Raw genomic sequence first — 16486 nt, 5'->3', positions numbered from 1 at the left:
AATTAAATTCGTTGCGGATTCCAAGACAGTTAGCTATCCTTCGGGACTACTCAACTTTCTTTGCTTGTGTTTCATTGGATGCCAAGCTGTAGATCCTAGCTATAAAAGAAACAGAGGTTTAGATGGGAAACCTATAAACAATATATCGATTTAAAAATACCAACCGAATTTAAAACCTCCTTTTTGAAGTCGGTCAAAAAGTACCTCTGTCCGAGATAGTGAGCGGGCAGCCTTATAGCGAGCCCTTCATTATCGTGAAGCGATCTGAGTCCGGTTCTTATAACTGTATATGGTAAATGCGAAATAAAAAGCAAAATGAGAGGAGCATGCGTGCGCTGTGGAAATCGGTAACGGACTCTGGAAAGTTGACAGACGCCATTTTAATTCCGTAACGTCCGCTCTACTGTTTATAATATATTTAACTTGGATATTTGTTTATGGTAATTAAAAGTATACTTACTTTTTTTTATTAGGTATCCGAAATTTATTGGACAACATAAGGTCATTCAGGACTTTCAGGAGCAGGTTCCTTCCTCTCAAATACCAGAGGCAAATTGAGAATTTGGCTTTCACCGCCGACTTTGGTTCGACGGGTTAGGTTGCGTATTTGTTCCCATAGTCACCTTTTTCGTCATTTTATTGGGAATAATAATGTATTTAAATTCATTCCTTTGCTCTAAGAAATCTTCTAGTGTCAGTGTCACCCTTTTACGAACCAAACGTTACATAGAAATGTTCTAGTCTATGCTCACCTTAAGAATTCCCCAATGTGTTCCCGTGACGATAAATCCTCGACAACGAAAGTAAAAGTGATAGTAAATCGTGAACTCGCATTACCATCGATGGAAATAGTAATTACTCGTAATAAAAATAAACTACACTCTTTGGAACATAAGTTGAATCCGTCGAAATGAAAGTGCATTCACATCGTTTGAACAGGTGCATCGAATTGATAGATAGAAAGTATTTATTTGTCTCAAAACAGATTACAAGTTATCACAGTGTTCAACAGTGGTATGACAATCACAAACCCTGTTTTTCCTGTAGCCAAATTAACGCTGCTCTCCCAAGTCCCAACACAATTGGGCAGTTAACACCGTTAACCAACAATTCTAAGGTTTTAACTTTTAAGTAACTATTGAGTATAAATCTATGGAACAACTTCTTTGCCCTGAAAACTAGGCGCAGATCCATCCTTCAAAAAAGGTTGTGGCAATCACTTGTAAATAAAAAACTGGAAAAAATTATTTTGTTGTTCGCTGAGAAAATTAGAAAAGTGATTTTTTTTAAACTTTAAAGCATTATCAACCAAATAAATTATACACTTTTATAGTGTGAAGTTACAAGTCATTTGTCCCCAATAAGATGGATCTCAATCAACTCGATTAGTTTTCAAGCCACCATAAAAGGTAATTGCGGTAAGTTGCTGTGTAAATAAAATAAACACCGGCAAAGAAACGATGGAATTATAATCTATGGGAGAAACACGTTTTGACATAGTGTGTCATGTCAATTGATTGGTGGTGGAACTCAATTAAAAATACTGTTACAGCAAAATGCCTTTGTTTAACAAACGTTCGATCAGAAGCTTTCTCAAACAATCCGCTATAAGAGGCTGTAGACAAAATTAATTAATGTCAACTCCTGAGTTCTAAGTGACGAGCGAACCGGTTGTAACTAGGGTTGCCAAGTGTCCGAATAAAGCCGGACGTGTCCGGCCAAAAATTCTCTTGTCCGGCCAGTCCCACTTTGGTCTTTATAAGTGGCTGTCTTGCGAGTCGAAAGTCGAGCGCACAAGTAATGCTATGACGCGATTTTTTTATTATGAAATATTTTTCAACTTTTAAGACACAATGAGACTTAAAAAGCTATGACTTAGGTAATAAGGCTTTTAGGGTAAAATGTCCGGTTTTAAGCACTGAGACTGACTTTATTGTTTTTGGACCTGGCAACCCTAGTTGTAACTGTAGTCCCGGTGGCGCAAGAGTTCGATGCCCGGTGGGGCCGGCTCACGCTTGACTCTCCTTACGTGGTGAAGGGTGTTTGCTGGGAAGAATGTCAGTGTAGCTGATAAGTGTTGCCATTTTCATTGCTTTTTGTTTATTTTAGATCGCATGATAAAAGTTTTTAAAAACCTGATATAGTGGGTGTACCAGTCAATGGACGTTACGAGTTATTGGACAAAACACCCTTTCAACATACTCATGAATATTACTTCAAATGCAAATTGTAACTTAATATGCCCTTTTGTCTCCATCAATCGGAATTTCTTAGTTGTTTTTTTAAAGATTATTAGTAATTGTCGGCCGTTTGGTGTAGTGGTTCGAAACGGACTACCTACTATTCCGGAGGTAGCGGGTTCAATTGCCGGACAGTACAAACATTTGTGTGCATGAACATATTTGTTTGTATCAGTCCGGGTGTTTTCTATGTATAATAAGTATGTATTTACAAAAAAAAAGTATTTAAGTATGTTTTATCCGTTGTCTAGTACCCATAGTACAAGCTTTGCTTAGTTTGGGACTAGAAGCGCAGTGTAAAATGTCCAAGGATATTTGTTATTACAAAAATTACTAATAGTCCCGTTAGCCCCTCGTACTAAGCTAAATATGCTTGTTTCACGAGTGGGCTTACCAAATAGTCGAGCGGCGGCGGGGACCGAACCCGCGTTCCCCGGATCACGAGTCGGCCAGTCCGACCCCTTCACCGTTCGGCTATCGTGGCTTCAAATAGAAATGCAATTTTTAATTAAATGAAAATAAAAATAAAATAAATAAAATACTCGACGTAAGTGTCCAGTGACTGGAAGTTTACCTTTTGTGTATTGAGAAACAGCAACAGTCCAGTTGGTTTGGTGGTTCGCATACCAGGTTAATGCAGGCTGCGGTTTCTGGTTCGAATTCCGCTGGGGACATTAGCTGGCTGAACACGAGCAATTTTTACCTGGACTTTTATTTTTAATGTGTATGCTGCTTAAGATTGTTTTTAGTTTATAGTCGCTTTAATTCATTACTGCAACGAGCTCTGTTAAATATGAAAAAAAATATTATAATTTATTATGATTTCATAGCTATTTAGAAATCAGATACAGGCGAAGAGCTTTCTCGTTGTGGATAAAAAAAAATCATTTAAAAATAAATGTTTCAGAAACGTAAAGTAAATGTAAGGTAAAATAATAATAATTACAAAATTTTTAGTCATGTCAACTCCTAGTGGAGAGCTGTTAACGCCGTTTTCGTATTATAGGATCTCGCTAAGTATTCCTTTAATATTTACTCACAGTGGGATGCTGACTGTACCAGCTGTGAAGTTACTGCTATGCACTTCTCGAAAGTGCGTCTTACATTTAACTTTAACCCTGGGCTTGTAGTTTGTACCATTAATTCTCCAGTCGAACCTACAGTATTTTTCCAAGAAATCGCTGACTAACGGTGCAGGAATAATCTTAAAGTACCTATCTACCTACACATTGGTTGGTTGTTCCAAAAAATCCATTCATGTCGTTACGAATGATCATTATGTCCAGCAAAAAAGACCTTTAGTCGTGAAAGAGGATAAAAATCTAATAAAAGAACCAAACAGGACCTATTGAAAGAAAATCCTACTAATAACCTAACTCGAACGTTCTGGCGAAAAATGGACGGACGTAAATAAATATTACGTGTACGTACTTGAAGGAATTTATAAGAGTAATGTATTTTATTATTATTCATTCACATAGCTATTTATGTGATTTGTGACATTTGTATGGCACAGGGCGGTGCATCCTCCCTTGAAACCTACCTTCGATTTTGAACTAAGACCTGACAGATGTGAATTTAAAATACTTAATACAATAAACGATTGAGTTTTTAAAAGACGGTTTTAAAGCTTTGTTTAAAACCGTCTTTTAAAAACTCAATCGTAAGCACACACACACACACACACACACACACACACACACACACACACGCTTATAATACTATTGTTATTTTTGTTAAGTTAATTTCAAAAAAATTTTAATATGCTTGTTAAGTTAAATTAATTTTCAAAATTACCATTTGTAATAAATAACTTTATTTAGTACCGTTCACCGATTTAAGTGTGGGCACTGGCTCCTGTAACACAGGTACATACACCTAGCACAGGAGTCAGGGGTTTCGCAATTTTATACTGTACTTGTTTTTATGTCAATAAAGTTATTATTTATTATAATTATCAAACACGGGTTAAAATTCTCATTTACAAATGACGTCCAAAAGGATTAACTTTGGACTCTACTATTCCCACCTCTCGTTCCCACCGCTGCAGCTCCTGTGTAGCCAGGATCTACAGCTTGACCGCCAATAAGAACCCAACCAGTGAAGGTCAAGTTTGTCCCGGGGGAAAGTGGACCCGCAACGAAATCATTCAGAAGAACATAGGAGAGCAGTGGCGGCGTAGCATGGGCTGGCACCCGGGGCGAACACCCCCCCCCCCCTCCCCCCGTCATAAGTCCTAAGGCACCCCCTGGTACCCCCCAGGATTTTGGGGTTACCTACCGATTCGAAAATTTTGAAAGAATCGCACCCTCCCCCCGTATCATGAAATAGACCGCAGACTTGCCATGCCGATGCGCCAGTGAGTACTAATCTGCGCGACTTGTGTCACCCCCTGATGCTTGGCNCTAAGGCACCCCCTGGTACCCCCCAGGATTTTGGGGTTACCTACCGATTCGAAAATTTTGAAAGAATCGCACCCTCCCCCCGTATCATGAAATAGACCGCAGACTTGCCATGCCGATGCGCCAGTGAGTACTAATCTGCGCGACTTGTGTCACCCCCTGATGCTTGGCACCTGGGGCGGACCGCCCCCGCCCTTACGCCGCTACTGTAGGAGAGTATTAACAACACAACAAACTCGTAAACAAAAGATTTATTGTTCATATTATACTCACATAACACACTTTATTAATTTCGTTCTAAATACGTCATCTATTTTCCTTTTATTTTTATCGTTGCAATTTGAGCTTTGGACTTTGTAGTCTTCTGTATAAACCGGCTGACCCTTGACTCATCTTGCAAATCTTCCAGTCATCTTCACACTAATTTCTGCTGCTATAATGTTTGCGGTTTTTATAAATAACTTTTCCAGTGGATTAAACAGAAATACCTAATACGAGTTTGAAAATGATAAAATAAAGACACTCGGGCAAAGTAACAAGACGATAAAATTAATATAAGTCATCATTAAATAAATTGGTGAAGTGGTACATTTTTACTTTTGAAGAATTTGCGATTGAGTCAATAAAAATCTTTTTACGACTTTCGCTTGCCGGATGCACTGACTTTTGACGTTTGTTACGGTCTTATTCATAATAAAATGCTAATATAGGTTTAAAACCTACATTAGCTAAAACGTTTGATAGGCTTAAAACACTCTTATAAACCTCTGATAAAAAACGTTATTCATAATCGTTTATAAACCTTTGATAGCTAAAACAGAGTTTAATATTTTCTTTCCACAGACTATACAAAAAGAATGAACGAAAACAGCTTTTTTGGTGATTTAACTTGGTGGACCATGTAAAATCATAGACAAATCGCAGAAAAAAAAAACAAAAAATTGGCAGCTGTGACGTTTTACTTACTGACATTGACATTTGGCACGAAAATTTAATAAAGTTTTCGGTTTTTTCGATCAACTCCCAAGTTTTATCAAACTTTTATAAAACTTGGGATTGTATGTTCTGGATTCTGTACCTCTTACCCTGTACTCTGCAATAAGCTCTTACGACGACCCGGCTAGTTACATCGGATACTAATTATGTCCATGACGAAGGAGAACAGACCGCCTAAAAGGCAACGATCAGAAAACTGGTTGGAGGAAGATAAGGTAGTACTTATTTTTAGCCTGATAAAGTGCCTACTAATTTTTGTAGCATGGTTTTATTTATGTTTGACGCCTAGTGTTTGCTTTTCAGTATTTGCTGAAAGAGTTGGTGAAAGAAAGAGTAAATGCAATCGAAAATAAAAATACAGACACTAACACGAATAAACGGAAGGTTGCGGCTTGGGCTGATTTACAAACAACGTTGGTACATCTTTTGATTTCTGCCTTCAATATAAAATTTTGCCTTTACCTGTAATTCAAAATCCTGTCATTTCTTTTTCAGGTTTAATTCAATGTGCGCTGGTATGAACCGCTCCATTACCCAGTTAAAATCGCAATGGAGCCTCATAAAAATCAGTGCGAAGAAAGACAAGACCATTGCTAGGCAGGCTCAAATTAAAACTGGCGGTGGTCCACCATTATCAGTGCCTGACGATAGGGGCTCACTGTCGGCTGACTTAGGCCATGGAGGTCACCAGCATCATCTTGTACCTGAAAATGTATGAAAATAATTATAGCAGCCACGACAAAGGGATAAAATAAAACACTTTTTTGTGCTTACCTCACGACGTCCCCAACATCTTATGGCCACTAAAACTTGCAGTTCAGGACACGTGCCACCACCTCTAGCGCTCTGAACCAGATCATCTTCCACCAAATCTATGATGGTGCGCACTGTGTCCTTATTGAACCTATATTTTATTTTAAAATTTAGGTCCCGCAAATCGAATGGGTTGCTTCGTTGGCGGTAGAGCTTTCTACGTCGCGCTGGGTCGGCATTATTGGCTAAATGCACAATTGCATTTATAGCATTCATTTTCACAAGCAAGGATCACAGCAAGGATATTTTGAATAAATAAACCAACGAAGTGACATTCATATGAAATGACATTTATAAAAGTTAGGTTAAAATAGGTTTATTAGAGCTTTAAACAAGGCCCGAGCTCTCGATAACTTATCACACAGATAAAAGAGGATTTTAGCGCTAAATGACGATTATGAATAACAATTTTTATCAAACGTTTTATAAACCTCTATTAAGCATTTGATAAAATGTGAAAAATGATTATGAATAAGACCGTTAGAGTTAAAGTAAGATTTAAATTTTTGCTGATTAAAAAGATCCCAACCATACTAATGATTTACCTTGAATGAGGCTTTTTAGTTAATCATTAACCTTTGAATTTTGTTTTATTATTTCAGTTCGACGACTTCGTGCGATCTCTGCAAGTGGACCCCCACTCCCCCCTCTTCAGGCTTGTAACGGACGGACAACCCCCTCTGAGGTATGTATAATAAAACTAAAGTCATTTATGTAGGTACTTCAGTCCTCCCCAACCCATTTGGCCACCGTGGAGAGTGTAGACCAATTCTCCATTTCCTCATCCAAGCAGTTGAAACTAAATGACCTGATGATGATCTTTTCTTCAAGGTTATTATAAAACTTTGTTTTATCACCTGTCATCCGCTTTGCACTGGAGGGAAGTCGAACCCTAACTTCGGACTCCTCCTATGTTCTTCTGAATTAATCAGAAGAACATAGGAAAAGTCCGAAGTTCGTTGCGGGTCCAATGACAGTTTTAACTATCCCCCGGGACAAACTTGACCTTCACTGGTTGGGTTTTTATTGGCGGTCAAGCTGTAGATCCTGGCTATACAGGAGTTGGTGTGGGAACGAGAGGTGGGAATAGCCCCGTAATACATGACCTAAATGACCTGATAATTATCTTTAGCTAATCACAATATAGATAGAAGAATCGATCGTTAATTGATTTGAAACGAGTTTTGAATGTCGTTTTACATGAGCCCTTGTGATAAAACCTATTACAATTACCCAAGAAACCACACGGCTCACCTTAATATTCTGTCTTGCTTACTCCGAAAGATTTGCATGTGAATGTAGTTTCAAAACGCTTTTGCTATTGGGGCAGGTTAGGAGTTATCAATTGTCGATCGCGATCGCAGCTCGATATCTAACGCCGTATCCGGCGGGGTATGATAATTAATATGGGACCAGCTTTTTTAGCCGAGGGTTCACACAGGGCTTTTTCCATTGAACAATTGCCTGGGCTTCTCAAAAATCCAATACGTACACATTACTAGTATCCATTTTTCCGTCTAATACTTGTATGTGTCTAACGCCCGAATTTTTCACATTCACAAACATTCGCACGCGTCGACGCACAGGGTTGTCACCCACACACATAGCTCTATTCAACGTTGTGCGTTCGATTTGCAGCATCGTTTGTGAATACGTACGGGCATAAGACTAGACCTCTACGTTGTAAAGGATCTCAGAATTACGATACGTAAAGTGCACTGAAAGTATTTGTCGCCATTATAAACTCTTGCTTTAAAAGTTTATTTAAAAGAAATGAATTGTGGAAAATTCTGAGGTTTCCTTGACCGAATTCTCGGTCGATTCACCAGACATTAAAAATCGTCTGAGCGTTTTTAATGGAAACACACAACATTAATTCCAACGAAATGCACATATTTGGACTCGATTAATATTAAAATCGACCAACAATAGCTTTAGCCCCGTTCGTGGGTGCACAGGTCGGGAATCGAATAATGAATATCGGGTGTCATTATACGTTGTATAATATACGTCTATTATGCTATTATACGGTATCAGATCAAGGACGCCTTGGGTGGTTGGGCAGGAACAAAATGTATATTATAATGTGTTTGTGTACGTTTCGCTTTGATGCGGTGATTAGGTATTGTGTAGATTTTTGATGCTATCTTTGTTTCTGTTATCGGTATACTCGTATGTTTTCCGCGTGGAAATCTTGTGAACGAAGAAATACTATTTACTAGCTTCAGAAAGTTTTTGCTACCCTAAAGCAGATTTATCCCTATTTGCCGTCGTTCTTGTAAAGTAGGTCGGAGAAAAGCAAAAGGACCAATCATCTGACCAGTGCAGCGTGGGGTCAATTCCTCCATTCTCAAAATTCGCATTATGGTAAATTAGAAAGAATGAGGATCAGTACTGTTGTAGAAAATTCAATAAAACTAGTATCTACGTTAATCTTTAAGACATAAGAAAGATATATCTTTTTGAATTATCCAAATCGGACCATTACTTACGAAGATATTAAGTAATAAACATAGGCCGTTTTTGCCGCTAAAAGTCAACGTACGCAAGGCCGCGTGACGTCATTATATCCGAATCGAGCGCAGCCGGCGTACTAATGGGATGGAAAATATTTTTTTCCGGCTAAACTATCAGTTTTAGAAAAAAACTTTTAATAACATTTATTCTTCAAAATAAAGTAACCTATCGACCAGTAATTTTTAAAAATAAAAATTGTGAAAAATAAGTATTGCTATGTCCAAAAACCACATTTTCATAGGATTCGATGCAATGCGGAGACGCGGTTGGGGTGAGTGTAACTTAATGATTGTTTGTATTGAACATAATAATACATAATATGATGCTAATACCCAGTTTCTGGCCTGGGGGGGGGGGGATAAGTCATACCCAGCTTATAGCCTAGGGGGAGGGGCAAGCCTTACCCATATTGTTAGAAGTTATACCTTATTGTTAGAAGTAAATAAATTAATACTTATACATTTTTATATTTTACTTGGAAGAAGATATGACTCTAACAACACTTATGTACACTTTATTTGAATAAATCGCCAAATATACCACCGCGGAGACCCCAATCGCGTCTCTGCGTGCCATTGAATCGTATGAGCGTATGGATTTTTTGCGTTATTTTTCACAATTTCCATTTTTAAAAATTACCTATCGATAGCTTACTTTATTCTGATGAATAAATGTCATTACAAGTTTTTCTCTAAAACTGATAATTTGGCTAGTAAAAAATATTTTCTATCCACGCAGTACGCCGGCAGCGTTCGGATCGGATATAATGACGTCATCGTCCCCGCGCCGGGCGGTCAGTGAACTTTTTTAGTAATTTGGCCATAACTTCGTCAATTTTTGTCGTAGAACAAAAATTTTTGCACTGTGTATTAAGGATTTCTTAGCCCTATAAATCTGCATTCACAGCTAAAAATCGAAATGATCCTCATTGTGCTTCTGCAGTGAAGAGTTAACGATGATGATCACATAGGTACCTTATTTAACCATCATCAATACAATGTTTCATCCCCTTTATACAGGGTGTTAGGTAAATGGGTATATGAACCCATGTTAACATAGTCATATAAATGGTATGATGGTGAAGTAAAGATATGATGTGAAGTAAAGTACCCAATTACCTAACACCCTGTATAATTTATTCATCGTTATCATCAGGTCGTTAAATGTCCACTGCAGGAGGTCACCCTCTACTACACTCAGAGCCAGAGGCAAATAGAAGGTTTAGTCTACACTCCCAACGCTGGCCAATCGGGTTGACGAAACATCTTCCTCGAAAACGCATCCACGGGAAGAGTGGGGTGTTCTTCCATACTGTGTCATAATAATATTAAATCACTTTAGCCTAGGCGCAGACCATCGATTTTTCGTCGGCCGATAGTTTAGTCGGGCAGTTGATCAGTATGGGCATGTATGGAAGTGCGCACATTACGCCGATTCGATTTGGCCGATTCTTCATAAAAATTAAAATAGGGCCCAACTATCGGCCAACTAAAAATCGGTGGTCTGCGCCTAGTCTAAATTTTTTCAAAGGTACGGAACTATTCTCGCCTCTCGTTCCCACCGCTGCACTCTTGTGTAGCCAGGATCTACAGCTTGACCGCCAATAAAAACACATTATCAAAAGTAATGAAGTCCCAAATGTCTAACAAATCCTCGTAATTCCAGACAATGCCTGCACCCCGAAGCGTGCAGCAAGGAGCTCACGCTGCCAGCGTACTACGCTCGCTTCCACGACCTGCGCAAAGAATACGTGCGAGCGTACACGCTGCGAGCGGTCGCGCCGCGAGCGCAGGCGCCGCCGCCGCCACCGCCGCCCGACAACCCCGCCTGTCTGTTGGATATGCTCAATTGTATCCTTTTTCAATCATCATCAGCTATCAGCCTTTCAAAGATCATACACACTATTAATAGCCGAGTAACGCTGGTTCGTACCCGCCGCCGTTACACACTCGTGTTACGAAGCCAGTCAATACAAATTACCTAAATTACTGGTAGTGACACCCCTCCCGTGCCGCTCTCATACCTCAGGAACTGACTGTTTTTTAAAGTCGGTTAAAAAGTCTAAAGTTCTCTGTCGTTTAATAACTCAAAGGTGACTGACTGACTGACATAGTGATCAACGCACAGCCCAAACCACTGGACGGATCGGGCTGAAATTTGGCATGTAGGTACACTCGCGAGCAAAACTATGGAATCACTTACATGAAGTTGTTTCCACGCGAACTTGTGTACTAACGAATTTGTTAGTAACAAAAAAAGACCACCACCATGGCACCATTTTAAAGATTAAACTTTTATCTTTAAATTGATACCAAATTAATTTAAATCACACCAGTATTTAAAAAGATATCCCGGCTGATGTGAAGAAGTAACGAAAAAGACATGTATGAACTGTTTGATACGTCGCGAGTTGCGGCCTATTTACCCCCTATAAAAGCACGCGTTTTCGGATTTTTGCTTTCACACGTTGATTCATACACATCTCCGCTTCTTTTGACACTTTACCTGGGATTCTACACCTTCAGAAGCAGCACAAATCGTTGCACTATTGCAAGAAGGGCTCAGCCAGCGGGCTGTCGCACGTCAGCGCCACATAAGCCAGTCCTGGGTTTCGAAAGTTTTAAGACGCTTTCGGGAGACTGGTGGCTTTATCCCGAGACCAAGTTCTGAACAGCGCCGGCGCACATCGCAGAGGGAAGACCGTTTTTTCATGTCAACCTCTCTATGAAATCGTCATTTGACTGGAATCGATGTCCATCAAGAGCTCAGAAATGTTCGTAAGATAGCTGTTAGCGAGTGGACAGTTCGTCTAAGATATAAGCAATAGAATTTGACTCCAAAAAGGCCTGCCACAGGCTCGAAACTGACGGCAGGTCACCGATAAGCACGCTTTCAATTTGCTCGTACACATCTCGATTGGAAGGCGAGTAATGGAGGCGAGTTCTGTTCTCCGATGAATGCAAACTGTGTTTGCAGGGCAGCAGTCGAAGAGGTCGGGTTTATAGGCGGCCTGAGGAGCGATTTGTGCAGTGCTGGTTCGCTGAAACAGTGGCTTATGGGGGTGACTTGCTCGACTTAACATCGATATGTGTACGAGAAAATTGAAAGCGTGCTTATCGTTGACCTGCCGTCAGTTTCGAGCCTGTGGCAGGCCTTTTTGGAGTTAAATTCTATTGCTTATGTCTTAGACAAACTGTCTACTCGCTAACAGCTATCCTACGAACATTTCTGAGCTCTTACTGGACGTCGATTCCAGTCAAATGACGATTTCATAGGGAGGTTGACATGAAAAAACGGTATTCCCTCTGCGATGTGCGCCGGCGCTGTTCAGAACTTAGTCTCGGGATAAAGCCACCAGTCTCCCGAAAGCGTCTTAAAACTTTCGAAACCCAGGACTGGCTTATGTGGCGCTGACGTGCGACAGCACGCTGGCTGAGCCCTTCTTGCAATAGTGCAACGATTTGTGCTGCTTCTGAAGGTGTAGAATCCCAGGTAAAGTGTCAAAAGAAGCGGAGATGTGTATGAATCAACGTGTGAAAGCAAAAATCCGAAAACGCGTGCTTTTATAGGGGGTAAATAGGCCGCAAATCGCGACTTATCAAACAGTTCATACATGTCTTTTTCGTTACTTCTCCACATCAGCCGGGATATCTTTTTAAATACTGGTGTGATTTAAATGAATTTGGTATCAATTTAAAGATAAAAGTTTAATCTTTAAAATGGTGCCACTTTTTTTGTTCCTAACAAATTCGTTAGTACACAAGATCGCGTGGAAACAACTTCATGTAAGTGATTCCATACTTTTGCTCGCGAGTGTAGATGTTATGACGTAGGCATCCGCTAAGAAAAGATTTAACGAAACTCCACCCCTAAGGAGGTAAAACGGGATCCACGCGTACGAAGCCGCAGGCGGCTATTCAGCCTATAAAAATCTATACACACCATCTAATTAGTAAGCCACAAGGGCTGGACTGGCCGACTCGAGATTTGACGAACAAAGTGTTTGTAGTGTTCTAGATCTAGTAATTTGAGCAATACAAATTCATCATCATCATCTTAGCCATAGGACGTCCACTGCTGAAAATAGTAGGCCTCCCCCAATAATTTCCATATTGCCCGATTGGTAGCGGCCTGCATTCCTGCTACCTTTAGCTTTGAGATCGTCCGTCCACGGTGGATGTCCCAACAGTTTACCAGTAGGTGATCTCCACTCCAGAACTTTGCTACCCCATCGGCCGTCAGTTCTGCGTACTATGTGCCCTAGGCTGCCCTGTATGCCTTATTTTTTTTTATTATTCTTTAAAAAAAATAGAAATATTATAAACCTCCTTCATTTACGTAGTTGCAGATTACTACGGAAAGTAAGAACTTACTACATAGATATCTTGCTAGATATCTCAGATGAGAAGTTTTTTCTAATGCTCCAACTTCACTGAATGTCGAAATAACGATAGTAAAATTGCTGTTCACGTTAAAACCAGATATTAATGGCCCTATCACGTTTAAGTACCCAGTAGTTTGTGCCACTTTGTCTTGCGGTTTCATCCTAAAAAGTTTCCTTGACCAAAATGGATGCGAACACACGACCTCGCGGTTTGGGCGTTTTATCGAACAATCTACACGAACCAATCATGCTTTATAAAGCCTTGGATGTTTGAGAAATTGCTAAGTGCATCCCAAAGCTCCACGACTCTTGGCTTTTATTCATAAATTTACAACCAAATAGGTGCACGAAATAAACTTTTAAATGGGTGTACCAATAATTCAGACCCCACGTCATCTACTAATGACTGATAGTTGGGTAGTTTATTAAACTGTCTACTAAATCTTTGCAATAATCGCAATAATGATATTGCTCTTCGGGATAAAGAAAATCTATATCTTATAGAGGTCAGAGGTGAAGGATTTACAAAAAAAGTAGTGTAAGTTTTACCTAGATTACCCTATCATCAATCATCTTTTACTTACATTCAGTTTGATGTTAATTAACCTAGTAGAGTGTCATTAGGATAATTGAAGTTTGATTCATAGACGTACTCGTATATTTTTATATGTCTATGGTTTGATTAGTACCTATTTACTTAGCGCCAAGATTAGAACCTCAAATATTCATCTTTTTTAATTTTCAACTACCATATACAATGATTTCTTTAACCCAAATTTCACAGATTTAGGTATACCTCCATATTCTGGAGACAACTTTTACATTGCAGAAGTCAAAGACATGGTCAGTGTGATACAAAGGATAATATCCGATGGTAAGTAAACAACAACGTAAAAGTGCTTTTTTAAAGCCTACTTACAGAAATAAATGATTTTTACTGAGTTTTTAATTTAAATTAATTTCGAATGCATATTAATTAAGTTAAAACTAAAAGACTGATAGTAAGACTGCAGATACTTTTAAATCTGTGATTGCAAATTTTATAACATAAACATAACATAAATTAATCGCCCGCTATCCAAATATCACACGAAGGTGATCCATAAAAAACAAATTACGTCCACAGAAAAATAATAGTAGGTATTATTTAGATTCTGTTGATAAAATGTGAGGAAGCTGGAAATTGTAATAATAACTTTTCGTTTGTGTTTTTTCAGGTTTCCGGTTAGAGTTGCCAGAGACTGTTGACTTAGTTTTAGAAACTGGAATTTGGTGAGTTTAAATTAACATTATTTTTCCATTATTAGATTATATTAACTAGGTGCTCTCACAATAAATACTTGTGTTATCCCAGCAGCACGAAGCACCAAAACGCCTGTATAAAATTTATCGGCAAAAACACATAAGAGTCAAATTGACAATCGGTTCTTCAGGCACTGTATTTCAATTATGAAGTCAATAAAATAACTAAATCGTATAATGATTGATTAATGTCTCTAATAACTCATTACAATAAAGGGAAAAATAATATCTATTATTTTTGTAAGTAAGTTAGTTGATTGACTGTCTGAGCCCGCGACTTCATACGCGTGAAAATAGTTTGAATAATATTTCCAGTTTTTGCAACCTTTTTCTTTACTCTAACGATTCCAAATGAAGTAGTTTTCTGTTCCGTAAAATTACCTCATAATGTTCAGAAGAAGGACGTAAGCAAACATGATAGAGCTGTGATTTGATTTTGATGAAGACCGAGTCACGCGATGGTCACTCAATCATGCCAAGTTATCAGCATTACGAGTATATTGCGGATTTGCTGACATTGGTAACATTGTTGTAGTAACATAAACATGCTTTTAGACCAAGTTAAAAAATTAAACAAGTTCTGACTTTGTGAGGTCATCAAATAAATATAATTTATTGTACAGTCGACAGCATATCAAGGTATACATTTTTGATGCAAAATGGCCTGTATTACGACGAGATAAGATGCCACTGTGTTTAGTTTGATGTGCTGTCGTCTGTACAACATACCTATTTCAGATAAAACTGTTTTAATTTCTGGGTAAGAAAATTAAAATCTCTTGATGAAAATCTTAAAATTTTCATTTTGTGTATTCATCAGGTGCCTTTTAAAAAGCTCGTGGTAGTTGCTACCATTAAAATTATAAAAACAAGATATCTTAATACGTAGGTACTTACTTTATTTACTACAACATTCTAAGGTTAATTACCTTTAAAATAAACTCAAAAACCCGAAATGAACTGAAATGATTAGGTATTCATCATAATGTAAAGAAACTAATTAGGTATAATGTGGCTTAATTTAATATAATAAAAGCTAAGACGTAACAAAATATGGGATTGGTTTGACAGGTTTGACATCACAAAAAGTTCTAACTCTTGACACTTTTTTGTCAGTCAGCAAAAAAGGGACAGGTCGTTTAACTGTTTGCACTCGCTCAGCTTTTGTTTGTATTTTTTCTGAAAATGGTTATTAGCAGAGTGTTTTTTGTCGTTTTAGGATGTCACTACCTGCATTGAACCTTACAGTAATAATAAGATTGCTAAGTTAAGGAAGATTTTATTTCTTTCTTTAAACTCCAATCAGAATATTGTAAAATAATTAGGACACCATTTATGATAAAAACTTAATATTAACTAGGTACCTACTTAAGCCCTAGATTTTACAATCGTCAGATAACTTTTAACTGAAGAATAAGTTTTGCACATTGACAGTTTCAGTATGGGAAATATGTCAAAATGACAATTTTATTCTTCAGTTATAAGATATCTGAGCTCTGAGGATTGAGAAATCAGTCCTATTTATCTTGAAACACCATAACTGAACTGATACTTTAACAGAACTACTTAAACCGACTTACACGATTTGACGTCACACCGTCTCTATTGTTTGTTACATCCAATCGACCATACAAATCCCCATACCTGACTTCACCAAGTACTAAATCCACAACGCACGCAAATTTCCCTGAATCGTATAGGAAGGAGTGAGACGTCCGAGAGTGTATTGCTGACTAAAACAACGCCGGTACCACGCAACACAGAAGCATGTTAGCGATATGTTTACGTCATAATACAATAAGGACTTATACACAGTGCCGGAAATGGAACGA

The 16486-nt window shown here is 38.5% G+C and overlaps 1 protein-coding gene across 1 annotated transcript in view; it reads left to right on the top strand.

Annotated features, from left to right (window-relative positions):
- LOC114353114 (RNA-binding protein fusilli-like) overlaps nucleotides 1-16486 on the top strand; it is a gene marked incomplete at its 3' end in the record, with an annotated part of 53465 nt that overhangs the window by 22274 nt on the left and 14705 nt on the right. Inside the window, exons 3-6 of the mRNA XM_028304948.1 lie at nucleotides 7054-7136; nucleotides 10634-10818; nucleotides 14137-14226; nucleotides 14570-14624. Of these exons, the coding sequence (XP_028160749.1) occupies nucleotides 7054-7136; nucleotides 10634-10818; nucleotides 14137-14226; nucleotides 14570-14624 (413 nt within the window). The remainder of the gene's footprint in view (nucleotides 1-7053; nucleotides 7137-10633; nucleotides 10819-14136; nucleotides 14227-14569; nucleotides 14625-16486) is intronic.

The sequence above is a fragment of the Ostrinia furnacalis genome, unplaced genomic scaffold (assembly GCF_004193835.3).
Source record: "Ostrinia furnacalis isolate ACB-3 unplaced genomic scaffold, ASM419383v2 OfSCF1610, whole genome shotgun sequence".
Classification (NCBI taxonomy): Eukaryota; Metazoa; Arthropoda; class Insecta; order Lepidoptera; family Crambidae; genus Ostrinia; species Ostrinia furnacalis.
This window is presented reverse-complemented; position numbering and strand designations above follow the sequence as displayed.